The 22,506-nt window shown below is 38.6% G+C and overlaps 1 protein-coding gene and 1 long non-coding RNA gene across 2 annotated transcripts; one reads left to right on the top strand and one right to left on the bottom strand.

The window, feature by feature from the left end:
- Positions 1–2,187: 2,187 nt before the first annotated feature.
- Positions 2,188–3,758, bottom strand: LOC143415872 (uncharacterized). Its single transcript, XR_013096295.1, has 4 exons — positions 3,488–3,758; positions 2,728–2,767; positions 2,535–2,581; positions 2,188–2,222 (listed from the first exon to the last, which is right to left on the bottom strand). It is a non-coding gene; the product is annotated as an uncharacterized LOC143415872 (long non-coding RNA).
- An 8,016-nt stretch (positions 3,759–11,774) lies between these two features.
- LOC143415859 (uncharacterized) lies at positions 11,775–22,102 on the top strand. The gene is made up of 4 exons (XM_076881275.1): positions 11,775–12,546; positions 15,989–16,094; positions 20,046–20,642; positions 20,968–22,102. Exons 2-4 carry the CDS (start codon positions 16,077–16,079, stop codon positions 21,658–21,660), a joined length of 1,308 nt encoding a protein of 435 aa, XP_076737390.1. The 5' UTR covers positions 11,775–12,546; positions 15,989–16,076; the 3' UTR covers positions 21,661–22,102.
- The last annotated feature ends 404 nt before the right edge of the window (positions 22,103–22,506 follow it).

Raw genomic sequence — 22,506 nt, 5'->3', positions numbered from 1 at the left:
GACGTTCTCAGTGAAACATTTGGTCTCTCGGTCAAGTGACTCCTTTAGTCTCAGCTGACTGCAGCTTTCCAAACCTTTGTCACTGGATCACTCACTTCATCTCCAACGTGTCCCTGACACAGACAGCTGGAGCCGTTACAGCAAAATCATTGATCATCGTTTTTAGAACATTAGCTGGTGTTGGTGGGCAGGCTAGCAGTGCTAATTGTTAGCACTAGTTCTGCTGCTCTCCCTTTGTCTCTGTTATTGTTGGTCTTTAGTGAACAATAGAAAGTGTCTTCATGAGACTGTTGCCTAATGTTCAAATGTAGATAACACCACCTGCACCAACCTGTTACACAGCACAACCCTCTGGTGTAGCTTTGCCCATACGGTAAAAAAATATATTTTAAAATACATTTTAAAATATATTTATATATTTAAAATGTATTTTAGCACATATATTTTTTGGCCATTTTTTGTATATTTTGAAATATATTAATAAAATATATTTCAAAATACAATTTAAATGTATTTAAAATCATTCAAAAAAAATATAAATTTAACCCTTCATATATTTCTAAGAAAACACATTCACATGTAACATCTGAAAGAAATCTTTATTTGGAAATCTAGTTTTAGATTTCCAAAAATTTGATATTTGTACAACTAAACATTTGAACTACAATATATGCTATTGAGCGATACTTTTATGGGTAATTTTTGGTAAAGAAACTGGTGACAGAGTTGTAGGCTTTTTAAAGTACTATTAGCTAACCATTTGAACTGACTTTCAAAGCTGATTACCTTTTAAATTGCTGTGGATCAAAACCTCCAGTGGGAAGGCGGCCATTAGAAGAACACGCACCATTGAACCTGAAAATAACAAAAACAAACAAAAAACAGAACAATATATAAGAGTCCGGTAGGGTAATAAATCTCTTCTGAAGCGATATAGTTATTTTGGGTGAAAAACAAAACATTCCTCTAAAATATATATACTGACATCAGCAATCAACATCATGATTGTAATTATTTCCTTTTTAGTACATCTACTGCTGTTTGCATGTGTCAAGCACTACGACTGTATCTATGCATATAAATTCACCATATATATCCAGCAAAAATGTTTTGTTATAGGAAAACAAACAAAGGCATTCAATCAGAGGTGAGAAATTAATTGGGAATATGAATTATAGGTGAACTATTCTTTACCTACTAGCAATCAAGCTTCTTTAACCAAGAAGCTTGAAATATTTGAATGTAAAATAAAATAAATAAATAAATAATAATAAAAATAACATGATGTAATTAAAATGCACAACTTACATTAAGGAAATCTGCATTTGTATCCACAGGCTAAAAGTAAAACAGTAAATGTGTTAGTGATAGTACAGGTATTTGTAAAAAAAAAAAAAAGAGGCAGTAACTGTGACGCTTCTAGTGGGATGCTAAATGCAGAGATTTATATTTACAGTATAATACTGCATGTACGGGTAGCTGTGTTGTGAACTGTAACTGAATATTAGAGAATCTCAGAGAAATTAAATGTATTTATTTTTTTAATTTATCAATCATAAAACCGTCTGTTTTGAAGGCCTGTTACGATAACGACTTTTTGCTGGTCGGTATATTGCCCCATAAACAATTGCGACAAGTTATGTCATTGTCATTTTAAGACCATTTTATGTCTTTGAATGTATAATCATAATATAACACCATAATAATGCAAGATCTACACACTTTCAATTGACAAACCAACATCTAATTCTTAAAGTATTTAGATCATTGAAATTAGGAATCAAAATATTAGATACCTTAAAAACTTGAATAAATAGTAAATTTTCTAACAAATAGAAAACAATGTTATTTAATGTTATTGTTTTGTTATCATTATATTTTATTTTTGTAAATATAATGGCACATAAATTACATCATCAACAATTACTGAGGTCATGTACATGTACTGTGTGTTAAGTCGATATATCGATTATTGTGATAGGCCTACTGTTTTGGTATCATAACGAGCTTGTCAAACATGCATGACCACTAAACAATGTCTAAGCAGTAGTACTGGTCTGAATGACAACAAACATAACTAGTGTTTTGGAAAATCTGTTAGAAAACAGTTATTTCAATAATTATGATTAGCATGTGACACAGACACCGCATAAAAAACTACAACAACAAATACTTACTTTAGGTGGATGGGGGAGGGCAGCATGAGGTTGAGACTTTGACATCTGTAAAAAACAAATTCATGTATTACAAACAAGTCACTTAAAAATACATTAATGTGGCAGACTGTTCCCTGTTCAGATGCAGTGTATAAGTACAATCAGGGCTGTCACAACAATGGGGTGGGGCCAAGTGGCTGCAACCCTAGGTACAATGTGCAGGTATATATAATTACATATAATATATGTGAATAAAGCAAGAATCTGTTTAGGTTAGTCACTGTGCTGACTGATGCTTGCTAGGTTTATATGATTGCAAACTGCACAAAAACAACAACAGCAACAACATTAATGACAATGACAAACAAAATTACTTACATTTATGTAAATCTCACATTAGGAAGATCTGCATTCGATTTCATGGGCTGAAATAAATAGGCAGAAACATTACTGCTAAAAAAAATAAAAAACAAAAACTCTAAAAAGCCTAAAAATGACTTAAAAAGCAAGGAAATGTGGAACATTGTAATTAGCGAACATTAATAAAGCATAACTGTTCTTTCTTTCTAACCTTGGTAAGTACTCTGTAGCCAGAAGGAGAGGTAGGATTTCTGTGAAAGCCAAATTAAATGTGAATAGGCTTTGATAGTTATTGAGAAGGCAGAATAATAAGAAAAGGCAAAAGTACGTCACAATATAATTAATTAAGTTACATATTTTGATTACCAAATTATGGAAGCGTGGAGCTGCCACCCAGGCAAAAGAAAAATAGAGCTGTATCACGTTATGACGTGAAATGTTTATTGTTCTAACATTATGCTTTTCATGTTTGTATAATACAGTGGTTCTTAACCTTGTTGGAGGTACCGAACCCCACCAGTTTCATATGCGCATTCATTGAACCCCTCTTTAGTGAAAAATAAAGTGTGGTTTTTTTTTTTCAAATTAGACGTAGATATGTTTTTTACTGGTGCACAAAATGAGCCGTGCACGTCACAGCGGAGGCTCTGCCGAACCCCTGAGACCAACTCACCGAACCCCTAGGGTTCGATCGAACCCAGGTTAAGAACCACTGGTATAATATACTATCACATTATTATAATATACATAATTGTCACGTTCGCACAATATTGTACGGACGTGATAATTATGTACATTTTTCGTACAATGTTGTTCAAACATGTTGTTCAAACATGATAGTATATTGTTAGAACGATAAACTTTTCACGTTATAACGTGATATACTTATATTTCTCTTTTGCCTGGGTGGCAGCTCTACGCTTCCGTTCCAAATAAGCGAGAATAAAGTAATATTATATGGGAAAAGGCACCTGCTAGCTTGATGATGGAGGCTTCTTAGACTGGCCACCCGCCTTGGCTTCTTGTCGCCACTCCATGAAATAAAGGTCCGTTTCCTCCATGCCGGCTAATTATTCATCCTCATTAAAATCTCGTATATGTTCAGTTGGCAGAATTGAGAATTTTACATCTTCCAACCACTTAATTAACGCGAACATAATCGGCTTGTTTCTTCCCGTCTCCTGTATCCGGCCGTTCCTCTCGCTGTCAGATTTCGCGCCTCAGAGACGTCGTTATTTTTCAAAAAAAAAAAAAGAAGAAAGAAAGAAAGAAACAGCAACAACTACTAAAGAGAGTTTTTGCACGTTCATTGCACATTTGTGGGAATGTTTAAATATTTTATTTTTATTAATTACTTTTCATTATATCTTTATTTTTTAAACCACCGTGGCAATGCGCATGCGCATACACTCCTGCATGCAAAGGGCTTTGGAGTTGACGTAATGTCGCAATGCATTGTGGGAGCGCAGCACCATCTTGGCAGGTCACGAATCAAAACAAGTTTGCTACGAACCATTCTGAAACGTAGCTCAAAAGAAAATGACGGTATAGAGACAGATTCTGTCCAGATGCAAAGAGACGGTACTTGATTGTTGAAATGTGGACCCGTATGAAATATAGCCGTGGAGTAGAAACCCTGAAGACCAAACCGCTATTGACTTAGCATGATCTACTCTCATACCTTGTCTGTGGAGTCAGAGCATACACGGCGCACCAATTTCGCAATTATAAATCTCTGGAGGCGCACATCCAATTCACCAAGGACTGGGTACAAGATTTGGCTATTTTTAAGCCTCCACGTTGTGAGTACGCCGTCATTCAAGCAAAGGTAAGTCAGCTTGAGTACTGCGAGTAAAATGCGTTTGATTCCCCCCAGCATTCAAATTAGTGCTAGCAAAAATTCATTCGTGAGGGGGAAATTACAGTGAGAACATGTAGAGGCTCTGTTAGAGGGATAACATAGTGAGTTCAGTGCATTGATGTGGCATTGTCCTGAAGGATTTAGTTATTCTTTATGGTTAAAGAAATTGCCCTAATTAATTCATATGTATTATAAATAATCCTAATTACACATCTTGCTTCCTTGTTTGTGTCCTGTGTCACTAAAAATACATTCTGTTTTAGTTTTATACATTGATTAATGACCTGCAGAATCTGCTTGTCATATTAGGTGTCCATAGTTGTCACTTAAAGTCGAACTTTATGTTTTCTCCCTCTTGAAAGTGATTACCAGAGGTGTGGACTCGAGTCACATGACTTGGACTCGAGTCAGACTCGAGTCATTAATTTTATGACTTTAGACTTGACTTGAAAAAATGTTCTAAGACTTGTGACTTGACTTGGACTTTTACACCAATGACTTGGGACTTGAATTGGACTTGAACCGGTTTACTTGAAAAGACTTGATATTTTACCCCAAATATAAAATTTAACATGCATATTATATAGAGATTGAAAATGTGACGTCATTCACGGGTAGAACCGCAAAGGATTCTGGGAACTCGTGGCAAGCGGTACTAACGCACGCAGGCTTTCAATTAAAATCAGTTATACAGCGATAAAAAGAAACACAAAAATGTCAAGAAGCTGTTGTATGATTAACTGCAATAGCCGGTCGAATGACAGCCACGGGAAGCCGACGAGTAAAGAGATCGGTTGTTATCGGATTACGTCGTTGAAGAGAAATTGTTCGAGCCATGTTTCCGAAGTAACAAAGACGCGACTGGATTGCAGCCATTCAAAGACCAAATATAACGTCCCAGAACCCTCCAGCTCACAGGTTAGTCTGCTCCAAGCATTTACACGAAGGCAAGTCTTCTGTTGTAGTTAATGCGTCATTTTTCTTAACATAATTGGTGATATAGGTTACAAGCAAGTCTGGCGCTGAACAGAAATTGTCGCGCTATGCTCCTTTATTTATTGTGCATAAATAGTGAATTGTCCTGACACAATATTGTGTTTCGCCTCTGTTATTATGGTACATTGACAAAAACATATACTTTTATTCACAGGATAAAACAGGTTTTTTGTATCACTAATTGCCCAGTACGATTACAGCATACAATATTGTTGTCACTGCTACATTTCTGTGATGCTACCAGAAATTATTTCCACTACTACCCATCCCACTACTACCCACTACTACTACTACCCATCCGTCGGTAAACTGTACCTGGGCTTGTTGCAGTGACCTGAAGTTACTAAACTTCATGAGTGTATGCACTCACTCCAAGAACCGTATGATTATAAATATGCATATAAATATGCTAAGATGAGATAGCTGACTTCATCTAACTAGCAAATGTTGTCCAGGCTACGTTGGTGATACAGTTTTTTTTAATGTGTATGATATTTTTGTCATGCGATTTTAAAGCTGGTCCTACAACCGCATCCAAGAATAACATGCAGCTTATCTCAGAACTGTCGGTGAAAATTATTCTTGGAGCTAGGTTTAATTGAGCTGCATTTTAAAGAGGTGCAATTTCACAATTTGTGTATATTTTCTAAGTTCATTGTCATGTGTTGAGAAAAACACAGATTTTAAAATTACATGGTCTAATATTTACATTTAGCATATAACTGCAACATTATTTTTTCGTTTTTTTTTTTTTTAAAGACTCGAAAGGACTTGAAATTCAAAGTTTCAGACTTGTGACTTGACTCGGACTTTTACACCAGTGACTTGAGACTCGACTCTGACTTGCCTGACATTACTTGAGACTTGACTTGAGACTTGAGGATAAAGACTTGAGACTTACTTGAGACTTGCAAAACAATGACTTGGTCCCACCTCTGGTGATTACATCCTTGCATTACATACTTTAGGTTCATTTTTTGCTGATAGGTTTCTAAAAAGAAACATGCAGATTTAGAATATAACATGCAGCGTTCTATAGATGGATACATAAAAACACTTTATTTGTTACATTTATGATAAATGGATTTGAAAGTAAATAAAACACATTTGTGTCGGCCTTGGCTCATAGTTCTTGTCTTTAAATGAACTTTGTCTGTGTGTGTTTTAGGTCCTGCACTCTTAAAGACTGAATTGCAGCATTGCAGCCACAGGTCATTGTGAGCATCACAGGGAAGGTTGAAGCCGCCCACTGCAGCTGTATGGCTAGAGTCGTGGAGACTTGCAACCATGTCACTGCTCTTCTGTTTAATGTAGAAGCAACAGTGAGGATCTGTGGCACAAGGACTGTTACAGATGAACCTGCATACTGGGTTTTGCTGGGTAATGTGACCAAGATACAGCCAGAGGTTGGCCATAAGATAGACTTCTCCTCTTCAGCTGCCCAAAAAAAAGGTCCTTGATCAAAACATAGACAGACCATCTGTAGTGACAGGTAAAAGAAGCCATCCTCAAAAAAGAAAAGTTCCACCTGCTACTGTGGAGGAGTTGGATCAACTGATGGGACAATATTTTTCCAAGCATAGTTCTGTTCTGAATAACCCATAGTGTTTTAATTTAGGGGGCCATGTAAATACTTTGCATTTACTGAATATGTACTTACTAAATACCACTGTTCAAAAGTTGAATAAAGAAACAAAGAAATGTTTGCCTATTTTTAATTAAAAGCACTTTGTCAAACATCACATCAGTTACAATGTAGAAAAAATGTTATGTATAGTTTACAAATGACAAAATGTTCACATAAAATCATGACAGCATTTGTATAATATCACCCACTGCTAGCATTCTGTAATTTACTGTCTCTTTTGAAAACTTATCACTTATCACATGGAGAAACCTTTGGAATGCAAGCATGCTGATCCACACAGGTATGCACACAGGTGTACACATGGGTATTCACAGATGCGGACTACAGCTTTCTTGGCTGCTGCCTCAAAGCACACTGTGCGCTGTCTATCCTGCGTGCTGCACAATATCGTTTATTATTTAGTAACTATTGATATCTATGGCTAGCTAGTTTATTGTGATGGTGCTTTTTTTTCTATTATTATGTTGCTCTTTGTTGTTTGCTGTCTCCTCTGTTTTTTTTTTTTTCTCCATACAGGTGACCCAGGAGTTTTTTTTTTTGTTGTTTGTTTTTTTCTCTCTTCCCCCCTTCTCACCGTCTCTTCCCCCCTTTGGTTTTCTTTCTTTCTCTCCCCCTCTTTCTTTCATTCTTTCCCCCTGTCCTATCCCCCAGTCATGTCTGTCCCGTTTGCAACTGAAAATAAAATAAATTCATAATTATAATAAAGGTCAATCAAATGGACCAATATGGCAAGGCCATGATGATCCACTTGGTAAAATAAATCCGCTTGGCATCTTTCTTGGCCTCAAGACAACAATTCTGATGGCTATAGATCCAAACGGGACAAAAAAATAAATAAATAAAGTAGTCTCAGAATAGTGAATTAAACCAACATTTATTGTTGATTTTTTTTTTTAACAAGAAAAACATTTTTCAACTGAATAAAAACAATGCCAATAACCAAAATAAATAGAAGCGTACATGAAAACTACACAGTCCTTCACCTTTCTGTCTGATTTTTTTAAGGAAAACAGTTTTTCATTCCTCTAAAAACAGGACAAACCCACCAGCATGAACATTAAATAAACTATTACAATTGTAAAACAAAACTCATTTACAAAATGTAATAATTATCAGTGGGTCCCAGGAAATAGAATGTGACATGGGATTTAGATTTCCGTTACCAGGATGGTCGGGTTCAGCGTAGTCTTTATCACCACCTGTCAAAGACACATCATCAATATTCATGTTTGCTCAGGTTATTCACTTGTTCACATCTGTCTGAGATCATTCATACTGTTGTATGGATGTGTGTACAGTATGTATATAATTATCAGCTATGTAAAAGATATTATCATCTCTGTTCTTACCTAGTTGGAAGTCCTCCATTCAAACTCAGAGAGCCGCTGGAGGAAGGTGGTGATCCGAGGGCTGATTCTTGTAACCTTCCTCTTTACGACACGACCTGTCTTGCGGCTTGTACCAAGTTTTGCAGGGCATTTTGTTCCCATGTCTGGATTGATCCTCACAAAGAACCTTTTAACGGAAAAAAGGCTGCTTTAATTTCAAAATTAAAACATACGTTACAGCAATCACCTATATGTTTCTGCAACTGTAAAAAGAGAAGGAGAAAAAAAAAAGAGAAAAAAGGAAAAAAAAAAAAAAAGAAAGAAAACTTATCACTACATAAACAGCACAAGACTTAAGAGTATTTAACAAGAGCATTTTTCCCTGGTTTTACTACCACACTGGGGCACATGTTCACCAAAACGCAGCAAACCTTTGCCATCTTATCCAGGAAGGTCACCTTTTTACCCACACATGGAAGAAGTAATCTGATTGGCATGGTGGTATGTAGCATGTAGTTTGAAGCAGGGATTTCGTAGTGCCCCATGTGTAGTGTTGGAACCCAGTCAGGATTTGTTTCATTCATTTCATAGGCTGGTTTGTTGCAATAATGCCAAATAATTAGCAACTCTATAAATAGAAGGTAGTTCTGCATGTTTGTTCTAAGTTTGTGCTATGATCTCAGAGCGCATTGAAAATAAAATTAACAGGCTATAAATAATAATATGAACTTATTTAGAACTTACCTGAATGAAAATACTGGAGCACACCAACAGATATCTGTGGCTGGTAGAGAACTGAATATCAGCTCGTCTCGCAGCTGCTATCCAGGCTAGACGCCTTCTTTTGGTAACATCCAACACATAAGCTCCCTCATGATGTTTCCAGGTGAGGAAACAATGAAAAGAGAGCCTGTTTTCAAGCTTATTCCTTTGTCGGTAGTGCAATCTAACATTACAACCGACCACACAGCAAGCATTTGTTTGGCCTGCTAATATGGCGCCTTGACCAAAAATCCTGGCTACGCCCCATCCCGTAAGATCACGCTCCAGAGCCCTATTAACGTACGGATCTAGAAAGAAGACGCTGCATTTTTAACTCTGAGGGAGATGGAGAATGAGCCTATTTCCAAAACAGTGGAGTGTGTTCCTTTAAGTACTAAATTGTATATATTGTCAAAAACTAAAGTGTACATAGCAGTTGTTGTATCTTGTTTACTGTATCACTGACAGATAATTTCAAAGTCAATGAACGCTACATTATAGTGAGATATTGTGTAATGTGAAATACTGTAAGCAAATGAATAAACAACCTAATTCGTGATAGACCTTTGACTCTGTTTTGTTTGAATCCAACTGTTTTTTGCAGATGTGCATAAAACATGTTACTTTTAGTATTGTTATCATTATCATCATTATTGCACTAAATATATTTTAAATAAAGGATACTTTGATATACATTCTACTGTAAGGTTGGAAATGTATTTTCTTTACCCTAAAATATGTTTTGAAATGTATTTTGGTTTGAAAGAAATATATTTTCAATTTCAAAAATATATTTTTTTGGAGCATCACAAATACAAAATATATTTACCATATATTTGAAATATATTTTGGCCAGGAAAAATGTATTTTTTTACCGTATGGGTTTGCTGCTGCTGACTTTGAAAATCACACCAAACATGGAATCAAATATATCGACTCAGCTTAGACTACAGAGAAGCTCGGCACTGCTCACAAAACTCAACACAAAAGGCCTTTTAAAGACAACAATCACTTTGACAGACACACAAACACGACTGAGTACAGAGGAGCTGCTGGTTTGAAGCCACAGAAATGTTCAAATGTTTAAACACACTGCAGCGTTGCAGCCGTGATGCATTTGTGCTGCTAAGGCCACACACATCAGCTGCCTTACATTTTAGTACCAGTTCATCTCTGACCATGGCAGCACAGTCTTTCCAGTACAGTGATGTTGGTGGGGACAGTGGGGACTGATTGTTCATTGGCTGTAAGCCGGTCACATGGACGTTTAACTGGTGCTTTGATTGCTCTGTAGTCTGTTGTGCCTGTGAGCTGCTCCTAAAATGAGACAGATTATAATTGTCACCATTCTGTTAATGACTCTTATTATGTGCGCTCTCCTCCACTGTCACACTAAACACATTAAACCTTTATTTTGGTGTAAAGTCAGGATTTATTGGCTCTTCTTAAAAGCGTCATGAAGTGCAAAACTCAGCAAACATTATACAAAAGTAGATTTAGAAGCTGAACTGAAAACATTTAAAGTGACAGTCAGCACAAATCCAGCTGACATCTCCATCCAACCCAAGTCTTCATTTAAAGTCATTATAACTGTGACACACGTTTGTTACAGTATTAATCCTGCCTGATGCTGCAGGGCCAACATCATGAAACAGGCTCAGCATTTATTTCCATTATGAAACTTTATCATTAAAAACAAACCATTGTTCTGCAGTCGTCCCAGGACTGTCGGTCAAACGTTCTCTCCACATGTTTAAGGCTGAGCTCACTTTATCGTCTGCCTGAAGGAGGGAAGCAGATGTTACTAAACATCACAATAAAACATATGAAATGGGTGCACATGAGGAACGTCTGCACTGTTAAAGCCATGCAAACATCTTCACACATGAAGCAGCAACACCTCTCAGTTTAGCAGCAGCTGGTAAAAGCCACAGTGATCCTGGAGCCTCCCTGAAGGACTCGTTCATCAGTAACTGTCAGGAGGACGATTAAACCTTCTGCACACGTCCTGTAGTTACACACTCGGGAGGAAAGACGACGTCCTCGCTCTGCAACATGATCTGTGTTTCATCCAGGATGCTCAAACACAGATTGGTCTCCAAATATTAGACGCACTGGTTCTTCATGCGTTTCTACCTGAGCACTCAGAGTCATTTCTACAACAGGCCTCCTTCACCTGCTGGTGCCTCTGTTTCTGTGTTTGGCTGTTTCCATCAGTGCCTGATGTTTGTGATCTTTGATCTGTTCTGAAGTCTCTCTTTGTGACACAAATGTTGTTTGGCTTCTTTTGCAAACAAGGCAAAAGAACTTTAATGGATTCATTTGCTGATCTTACTGTTCTGATGCAAAGCCGTCCTTTCAACGCTTTAGAAAGAAAACCAAACAATGTTTTTAAAACTTTCCCAAAATGTAAAAGCTATTAAAACCATAAACTTCTGCTCCTTGATCATGTGATTCTTCTTCTAGACTGTCTGTAATTGTTATTGCTGATTGTCAATAAAGTTGTTTTTTATAAGTTATGTTGTAAAGGAAGCTTGTGGCGAGGGAGGAGGGGCGACTAAAAGCAGGTTCATATAGTGGGAAAGTCCTCAGGTCATGTGAGGATATTTACTGATGCGTCAACACTGTCAGATAAAAGAGCGGCTGCTGCATTTGTTCTCCCACAAATAAGTTTGGTGATGAGTAAAAGAATTACAGATGATGTGGCAGTTTATACTGGGAGCTGGTAGTGATGTTACTGGCTTGAACTGGGTGGAGGACGCACTAATATGGAGGTATGTGGTTTGCTGGGACTCTAGCAGCGTGCTAGTGAGCACAGGTGATATGTCTTCAGACTCTAGGCAACATATTGTTTTTGATATACTTCATTTACTGTATAGAATCAAACACAGAGGGATAGAAGTGGATTTCTTATGGCTCCCTGTGAATATCGGTGTTGATGCAATGAACAGGACGATAAGTTTAAAAAGGTGCAGCAAGAAGAAGTCGTGCAGGTTTGACTATAAAATACAGTGAAAGTGAGGTGAAGAGTATAATGAAGGTAAAGATGAAGGACGAGTGGCAGGCACACTGGGACAGAGACGGGAAAGGCAGATATTATTATACAGAAAACAGTCGTGTAGAAGAAGCTGCAGCAGAGACCAGGATGGAATCTGGAGAGTCAGAGTTGGTCACACAGGCTTGAATAGCACACTTAAAAAGGTAAACATGACACAGGAAGTGTGACTTCTGTGGACCAGAGGAGACGTTTGACGGGTTGTTAGCGTCGTCAGGATGCTGGATGGAAACGCTGTGCCTGATAGGATGATTACAGGCTGGACTTTGTCTTCCTGTTACAGATGGATCCAGGCCCTGGATGACTGCTGGACACACATGACCCACACTAGGCTGCCTTCATCCATCCTTTCCTCCTTCACTGAGACTCAGAGTCAGCATGTATGTATTTATCAGTGATTTGAATCCTTTCATTACAGAGTGAAGTTAAAGTAGACGTGTGAACACACTAATGAACACAAAGGGACACAACTACTACTCCATGATGTAAAGCTGAAGTATTACACAGCTTTATGAACCTCCTGTTATCCTGGTAGACGAGTACAGCAATAAATCTTTTACTTGGACATCTTCTGGCTCCAATAAGCTTTGAAATGTGACCATGAAGTTAGAGACACACTGACTGAAACCCACAGCTGTGACTGTGGATCACATCCACACACAGTGTAGCTGCTGTCTCTGTGTGAGCCTTTGCACTGCTGCTCGCAGCACCGTTATATCACTCAGCGCTCGCTGCTGTTATTGAATCCACTTTTTACTGTCCGTGCAATCAAGCTCCTCTGCAGAGCTAGGAAATATCTTCGAACCAGTTTATGTGTTAGGGGATCCTTTGCAGTTGTGACTGTTGCCTCTGTTTTTGTCCTTTGGTTCCTGGGAGCCTTTTACATTTCCATCAGCAACAAATATCTGAACAGGCTTTATTGTAGGAAATACAGGATTAAATAGTTGTCATTATTTATTAGATGTTGTTAAAGATGATCCGATGCTTGTTTAGTTTAATGCTGTGGCTTCAGTCAGCATCACTGTGCTGTATAGTTTTATTTTTCTGATCCTTCTGTTAAAGTTGCTGAATAAAAGCTGGTTGGTCTGCACCTCACCGCTGCCTCGAGCCTCCTTCTTTAAAGCAGCAGAGGCTCTTCATTCAGGTATCACAGCTCGAGTTGTTCTGCAGGAGACCCAGAGTACTGTCCTTGGTCCATAATGACATTAACTTTGATTCATGTCAACATGAAGCCTGAACGTCTGTGATGAACACACTATCAGCATCACTGACATGTTTCATCATTTAAAAACACTTCCTGTCACTGTGGTGGTTACAGTGACATCATGCAGTTTGTGCTTTGACCTCCAGAGGGCGACAAATCAGCACAGACAGAGAGCTCCATTCAAACTTTGCTGCCATCAGGAATAATTCTTCAAATATAATCATCAGTGTTTGAGCAGCTATGATATCAGGGACAATCTAGACATGTGTGACAATACTGAACATGTCACATGACACACCTCAAACATCATGTGATCCACTCTCAGTCTGCACTTTCAGTCATGACTTCATGAATTTATGATCAGTTTACTCCTGAAATATTCAAATGCTGCAGGGTGAAGAACAACAAAGTGCTGACACATGTTTGTGTTTCAAACAGGAAAACCAGCAGAAATAAATCATCTTTGAACAACATGACAGAGATTAGTGAGTTTCCAACTTGTACTTGAATGCAGCACAGACAGATTCTGATGTTCGTGGTTGTAAACGTGTCCTCAAACGCCGCTCTGACTCTTTCCTTCCTGCTCAAAGTTCCTCTTTTCTGAACTTGGTGTTTGTGCCTGACGCTGATCGTCTCCGTGTGGAGCTCCGTGTGAAGGTAACATTAGCAGTGTGTAATGTTTCCTGGCTAACATCAGCTGTGTGCAGCTCAGTTCCAGCACAAATCTGCCGCTCCATAGTTCACGGTAACGGACTCATGAGGTCGACCGTTAAACGCTCTCCCGCCATTTTGTCTGTGTGCGCGGATGTGTACGTTTTTGTTACCACTGTCATCTCATCAATAGCCTATTTGTAAAAGATCTCTGTTCATAGTTTAGTTGGATTTTAAAACTCTGTAGTTGGACAGTTTTATTTTGGACTGATGCTAAAATTCTTGCTGATTGTTTCTGTCGAGGTTTTGTACTTGACATCCGCCATTTTGGATGTGATAAGCTGTAGAGAGTGCGTCCAAAAAGAGAAACCAGAAAGAGAACCTGTTTTATTAATAACCTCTTGCAAATAGAAGAATATGAAAAAAACAACAACAAATAGCATAAAACCTTTAAATTACTTGAATTTTTAAAATCACCATCATCTGTTAACACAAATTTGATCATTTCAAATTTGTGTTTTCATTTTCTCTTCCCAGTTACTTCTTTCTCATTCTCTTCATTCTCCTTGTCACCTTACGTCTCACTCCTTAACTGAAGTTATAGTTCTAACATAAGAAGTCCCACCAACGTCCTTTATTTAATCTCTGTGTTGTCACAGTTATTATCATCAGATCAGACATGAGACCCAGACAACAACATAAGTTTACAAGCTAACATCATGTCAGCTAACATTAGACGATAGCATCATAAACTTTAAATTACTTTGCCTCTGATCAACAGTTTGATTACATTCTCACATCACAGGTTTATTTGCTAAGTGTGAGTCCGCCCACATTAGATCCACTTTTCAGCAGGTGGAATAATTTGTAGTATATAGGTAATACATCAACAATGCTGCCGTGGCTAAGTTAGGAATATTTATAATGTCATTTCCAAAACTTGCATATGATCTGCAATTTGTAGCAGATCTACTGACTGTCACAGAGCAGCTGGAGCAGTCTCGAATGCAGGTCAGTCCACTGCTGCCCCCTGTGGCCAAGTGCCATAGCTACTGCTGGATGAACTCGTGACACATCTGCACCTGTTTCTATGAACACATTGAGTCTGAGTGGCTGCACTTACACTGGTGCATTCAACATATTGAAAGATGCCAGCAATGTGGATTGTCAAGACTCAAACCAACCATTGAGCAAAGACAGCAGCATCACTTGTTTCTGTTTGTTATACAGCCAGATTTACTCGTGACACACATGTGCAGCTGCTTTATCACCTATTCTGAATTTGTTTCAAGCACAATACATTTGTTACACATGTTGGGATATTGTGTTTGTTTTAAATGTTATATACCTGTGTGGTATGTGACTTGTGTTGCCATGACGCCAGGTCTCTCTTGGAAATGAGATTTTTAATCTCAATGAGATTTTTTTTTTACCTGGATAAATAAAGGACTAATTTATAACTTTCAGTGTTTTCCGGTCTTCCAAAAGAAAAAAAACCTTCAACTACATGACATGCAGTTGTGTATTTGTTTTCACCTTATCATACACTTGAAGTTTTACAAATCACCACTTCTTTAGTGAATATCATTTCAGTCTCAGACAATCTCGTTTCTCTTACAGAGGTTGAATGCACCTTCTGCGGATGGCCGTACCACACAGTGTGCGTGGACTTCCCCTGCACAGAAGGCAACTACAAATGCTGTGAATGCTAAATAAAGAGAAACAAATGATCCCTGTTGTCTTTGCTTGATGATTGGTTTGAGTCTTGACAATCCACATTGCTGGCGTTGCATCTTTCAATGCCAGCAATGGCAGGTATCAGTGCTCAAAGCTTTTGTGTTTGTTTCCAACAAGTTGCCCACCTCGGGAAACAAAAATGTGTTCTTTTACTTGTCAGATGAACATATGAGACACTTTGACTCTTCAGTGCAGTGTGGAGCCTAACAAAGATCTGTTTTGTGTCCCAGCTGATCAGCAGGAGGAGGAGAGTCTGACGGAGCAGCAGAGGAACATTTTCAGCTACTTGGACTCAGCTCAGCCACTACAGAGGAAACAATGAGCTCAACACAGAAGGTGACAGACAGAGCAGGACCATATGACCAAAGATATTTATCACCATATACATTTGAACATTTGCCATAACGATGTAGCTGACGATATAATTGACACCAGACAAAATACTTTACAGCTGCACAACTTTATTAAAAACCCATCAATGTATTTTGACTGAAACAAGCAGCTGTTGTTTATGTGCATTAAAGTTATATAAAAATGTAACAGTGCAAATGCAAATTCCTCGCTGACAGTTTAACCAAAAGGCGTTTCCAGTGGAAACTGGCCGACACATCCTGAGCATAACCATGTATAATATCCACTAAACTTCAGAAGAGGTTATACAGTCGTGGCCAAAAGGTTTGAGAATTGCATAAATATTGGAACCTGGAGAAGTTGCTGCTTAAGTTTTTATAATAGCATTTTGCCTGCACTCCAGAATGTTATGAGGAGTAATCAGATGAACTGCATCGTCCTTCTTTGCCATGAAAACGAACTTAATCCCCAAAACGCCTTACCACTGCATAGGGCTGCCACAAACGATTATTTTGATAGTCGACTAGTCACCGATTATTTTTGCGATTAGTCGACTAATCAGATCATCATCCATTGGACGTAAAACGTACAGCTTATTGCACCAGCATCTGCTCTTATATAACTATCATTAGCTTACAGCTTTAAGTGTTTAAGGTATGTGCTAACTAAAAATAAAGACAAGATGGTAGTTTATTAAATTTTAATTAAATGTGCAGATTGTTTTGGTGAAGTTTAATAAACTCAGCCGAATTACTCAGGAACAAATAAAATACTGAAAAAAGCCAAACAATAACATTTTTAAGTTTATCTAAGTGACTTATATATCATGTTTAACCTGAGTAGGGCGGTGGGTTTGAAAACGATCTGCCGGGAGTCCGGTGCTCTCATGGCCCCCGGCTAGCTATCGAGCTAGTGGGTAACAGACTTCTCCGAAAACGTCGGAGCGCTTTTGAAAATATGTGATGTCTTGATAAACTGAGCCGATATTTGAGGTTTACACAGCTACATTCTCGCCTGAAAATATGTTAAACGTTTATTTTGTGACCCGGAAAGAATAATAAGAGTAATATTAAAACTAACTAGCTGCCGCTATTGTTGGAAACTGCGCTGGGCCGCGCTATGAATTCTGGGACAGAGCTTCTTCTTCTTCGGGGTTTAACGGCAGCTGGCATCCTTGTACATGCAGTGCTGCCATCTTCTGTTTCAGTCCGTTATTACACTCTTAAATCCTGCTACTTATTCCTGCTTTTGGGATCTTACAAAGCTTCAAACGACGCGTCGACTATTAAATCAGTCGTCGACGATTTTGATAGTCGACGTAATCGTGACTAGTCGACTAATCGTGGCAGCCTTACCACTGCATTTCATTGCTGTCATCAAAGGACCTGCTGAGACCATTTCAGTGATCGTCTTCTTAACTCAGGTCAGAATGTTGGCGAGCACGAGGCTGGAGATCATCATGGCTGTATCCCGATTCAGGTTCTGCAGCTTTAAAGTCCTCAAGGGCCGCGTACTCAAAGACCGCTAAGGCCGAAGTGCGAGGCTCGTAGGTTCGTGAAATGGGACGTCTAACCTCCGTCGCGCTGCCCAGGTTGTCTAGCAACCATGATACTAACAGTTATTTATATATATATATTTATATTATTTCTGAGAGTGTATCATGTAACACTATAGATCAACTTAGCTCAGAATATATAAACCATATAAACAGTTACAGCAATATGATGCAACAAACACAGCAGCTGCTGATCCAAAATACTCAAAGCTTCATAGAACTGAAACCAACATTTATTTTTAGCTCCATCCTGCTGCTGATACATACTTTAGGTTTCTGAACATTAAACTTGTTGCTGCCTTTCATAGTGTGTAACTTGAAGGCCCTGAGTACTTTCTCCCACACTGAAAACACTGGGATGATCACATTATTTGAACATTACCTAATAAGACTGATTCAGCACAGACAGTTATGTTAAACTTTCCTAGCAGTCCTTCACAAACAGGGAACAGTCTGTCTATTCTCTCCATCTGTCAGCTGCTGCTGGCTCTTCCTCCTCCTCTTCCTCACACACTGCTGAGTTTGTCCTGGTGGATCATCAGGGCTGCAAAGCCTCACAGATGATGTGCAGCAGTGGCTCCCTCAGTCTGTCCTCACTCTGGACACTTGCAGTCGTCACACATGGAAATCAAATGTGTGATAAGCTGCAGGATTCAAACACAAGTGTAACTTATAAACACATGTTCATACTTTTATTCCACAATCAGAGAGAAAGAAACAGAGAGAGAGTGCAGGACAGACAGACAGGTGACAGTCTCAGGTGTACACACTGCTACACAACAGCACCAGAGAAGCAGGATTTAGTGTTTGTGTTATTACGAGTGTAAACAAGAAGAGTTCCAGATGGTGCAGTGGACACATGTGTGACTGCTGTGATTAAAGCATCTTTCTTTCAGCTTAACGAGTGAACCGTCAGCTCGTTCAAACACACGTTAAAGTGCGTTTGGCTCGACACCACCGAACAGAGGCAGCAATATAACACAGCTAACATTAACAGTGCAGTGAATCCTGCTTGTGCCGTGATGTTCAGGACTGCAAACCGAGCAGCATCACTGACTTTCAGCTTGTTGTGTTTGTGGATATATGACTGACTTTAATTATCCACAAAATCATCACATTCTCTGTCAGATTAAGGTCGACTATTGAACGGCGTATATTTTAAAGGCTTTAAAACCAAGTTAACGCTGAAAGTACAAACATCACTAATGTCACATAACTCTGCCGACAAGGCATAGCTATGGCTATGAAATGCTCTTTGTGTATCACTTCTTCATTATGAAAGATGTCATTAATGCACTAGTAATGTCTCATCTGGAGTATTGTTCAATCATTTGGTCAGCAGCTAATAAGACAGATCTTAACAGACTTCAGTTAGTCCAGAATAAGGCGTCCAGATTAGTGTGAAGATGTTCATACTATACTAATATTGATAACATGCATAATAACCTTTCTTGGCTTCCTGTACAGGCTAAAATATTCTATGGCTTACTTGTAGTTCTAAAGAAAGCAATTCTGTTAAACACACCACATTTATTCTGCTCAGCTGCAGTATCCAGATGAAATACATCATCATATTACACAGTTTTCAACAAGCTGCAATTTAGTAAATGCTCGAGTTAAAAGTAACGTTTTGTAAAACTGTTACATTTAGAGCAACTTTTAAGTGGAATAAGTTGCCTTAAAAAATTAGAGAATTATTCAAAACTTCAATGAACACTTAAAAGCCGATTTACAGAGCTTTTAGTTGTTGTAAATATTGTAAGACACGATTTGTTTTTGAAATTTGTGTAATGTGCCTCAATGTTATTGATATTATTATTATTATTATTGATTGCTTATATTTGAACAATTGTGAAACCTCACTGTGGATGTAAGAGTGAAATTATGTGGATATCTTGAATCCACTTTATTGTGTAATATTTTATGTGAGTATTTGATGGAAGACGAGGAACATCTGTTGTGGAAGCTAACGGGGTTCCTTTAGAATAAACAAACATAGGATTTATTATCACTGAATAATTCTGTATAAATCTATACAAATTATAGAAATATGTAATAGGAAACAACAAAATAATCTAAATTATAAAATAGTGTGTGTGTGTGTGTGTGTGTGTGTGTGTGTGTGTGTGTGTGTGTGTGTGTGTGTACAATCAGGAGGGATGGGCATGATTTTAGTGTTTGAACAGTCATGAATTATCTTTAACAGCAGGTTGGATGTAATGTGTTAGAACTACCAGCAGGTGGGGATAAGAGACCTTTAAGGTGTTTGGTGCCACGCTCCACCTTCAGGTTTAAAACTAGTGTTAATGGAGTTTGAAGGTTGAGTTTGTTCCACGACTGCATTTCACTCACTGCCTCTGTTTGTATCTCTGTCACTGCAGGACCAACATGGAGCCAGAAGTCAGCGCTCTCAGGAGGCCGACAAACCTCACAGAAGAAAGGGAGAGAGAAAACACACCTGTGACGAGTGTGGGAAGGGTTTTACTGTGAGGGCTAAACTAAAACAGCATCAGGTCATCCACACTGGAGAGAGACCGTTCAGCTGTGACTTGTGTGGAAAGTCTTTTTCCTGGAAGGGTTACCTAAAAACACACCAACTCATCCACAGTGGAGTTAAAGCGTACAGCTGTGATCAGTGTGGCAGAGCTTTTACTCACAGTAGCAACTTACAGAGGCATCTAGTTACCCACTCTGGAATTAAGGCATACAGCTGTGACATCTGTGGAAAAACTTTCAGCCAGAGAGGGTACCGAAATACACACCTACACATTCATACCAGACATGATGTGTACTGCTGTGAACAGTGTGGCAAAGAGTTTATAACTCACACAGACTTACAACAACACATGTTTACCCACACTGAGGAGAGGCCTTATCAATGTGACCTGTGTGAGAAGACTTTTAAATCTCCACGTCACCTGAGACGACACCAACAGATCCACACCAGAAAGAGACTCTACAAGTGCAGCTACTGTGAGGTATGTATTTATATTGTTATCTTGTCATTTTAGCCTGACTGTTTGGAACAGCTCTGCTCATTAAACTGTGTTAGCATGTTAGCAATTCTACTGCATGGAAAAGCAGCTCTGAGTGATTATTCAGATTTTCCTTTCAGTTATGATTTTAGTATTACTGTAGTATTATGGTGGTAGTATTGTAGTTATTGCAGCCCAGTAAACTGAGTGTGTTAACTGAAACAGTCAAATGTAGTTGGACGTCTGCAGAGATGCTCTTTATTTCAGGCGACGTTCAGGATACAAATGTTGAAGGACTGACTTACACTGTCTTTGTGTCTTTGTTTAGAAGCAGAGCGACACAGATGGATCCAGTTCTCAACCCTGTCATCACTGTGGTGGTGGGAAAGACTTTCATTGTGACCTCTGTGGAAAAACTTTCAGTCAGCAAATTACCCTAAAAGTACATCAACGTAGACACACTGGAGACAAACTGAAATACTGCAAAGAATGTGGGAGAAGCTTCACCACAACAAGTGAGTTAAAACAACATGAACTGATTCACAGTGGGGTTAAAAAGCACCTCTGTGATCAGTGTGGGTCATCCTTCACCACTGCAAGGGACCTTAAATTACACAAACGAGTCCACACAGGAGAGAAACCACACAAGTGCAGACACTGTGAGAGAAGCTTCTCACAGTCAGGTAATCGTAACATTCATGAACGTACACACATGGAAGGAAACTACAGCTGTGACCAGTGTGACAAGAGCTTCAGGAATCTCAGTTCATACTCTGCACACAAACGATCCCACGTTACTAATAAACTGTTTCACTGTTACCAATGTGCCCAAACATTCACCTCATTGTCTGCTCTGTGCAAACATCAGCGCGATCACTCAGGGCTGAAATCACTCCCATCACTGGATCACAGTGAATCTGAAGACACAGAAAGATCCTCTGGTTTCTGTGTCAGACTCAAAAAGCTTGAGATCAGGCTCCACAGAGTTCAGATAGAATCATTTAAACTTGTGTTGAACTGAACTGGTTGCTGGGCTGAACTTCTACATAATACAGATCTACATGGGATCTTCTTTTCTGTTGTTTTACTGAGTCAGTTTTGTCCTTTTTTCTCTGTCCTGGTTTTGCTCGTCTGTAAATGATTGAAACTCAGTCAAATAGTTCATTGTTCTCCAGCAAAACGTTTTGGAAACTCATGTTTAACCTTTAAAACTCTGACATGTTTTAGCACACAAGGCTTCATCGGGGAGTTCACTCATGATTGGACCATGAGAACAAAGGTTTTTAGTTCTTTCAAAGAGAGTCTTGGAGATGTTTGATGTTTCTGTTTTTCTGAAACCAACTGAAAGAAAAACTATTTTTCTTGCTTTATGTAGTGTGGAAGTTTTTAATGTTTCTTCATCTGTGATGTTCTTGAATGTGTTCACGTGAAAATGGTACAAATAAACTGTCCTTTCAGCTTTAGCTCCTATTTTATTCATTATTTATGGATGTAGCACAGCAGCCGTCTCTTGATTAACACATGGAGGGCTCGGGATCTGATGGTGTCGTCTCCCTAATTTGCCCACTCAGTAAATCTCACTCATGGCCAAGAAATTGAAATAAACCTTGTTTCCCTGCTGGATAGTGATCCACTGTAACTCTGCTCCTCCTTCCTGTTTAGGATTTCTGTGGCTGAAGTAAAATTCCCTCCATCCATCACTTATCCCAGCTAACCCAAAGTGAAATAAAGTTTTGCTCGTCTTAAAAAAGCATTACAATAATGGGCATTACCAATGCAAACTAAATGATACAGAAGATGAAAGAAGAGACTTTGATCAGTTAATAAAGCTCATGATCTGGATTCATTGTGGCTGCTACACAGATAC

Source organism: Maylandia zebra, unplaced genomic scaffold (genome assembly GCF_041146795.1).
Source record: "Maylandia zebra isolate NMK-2024a unplaced genomic scaffold, Mzebra_GT3a scaffold11, whole genome shotgun sequence".
NCBI classification, from domain to species: domain Eukaryota; kingdom Metazoa; phylum Chordata; class Actinopteri; order Cichliformes; family Cichlidae; genus Maylandia; species Maylandia zebra.
This window is presented reverse-complemented; position numbering and strand designations above follow the sequence as displayed.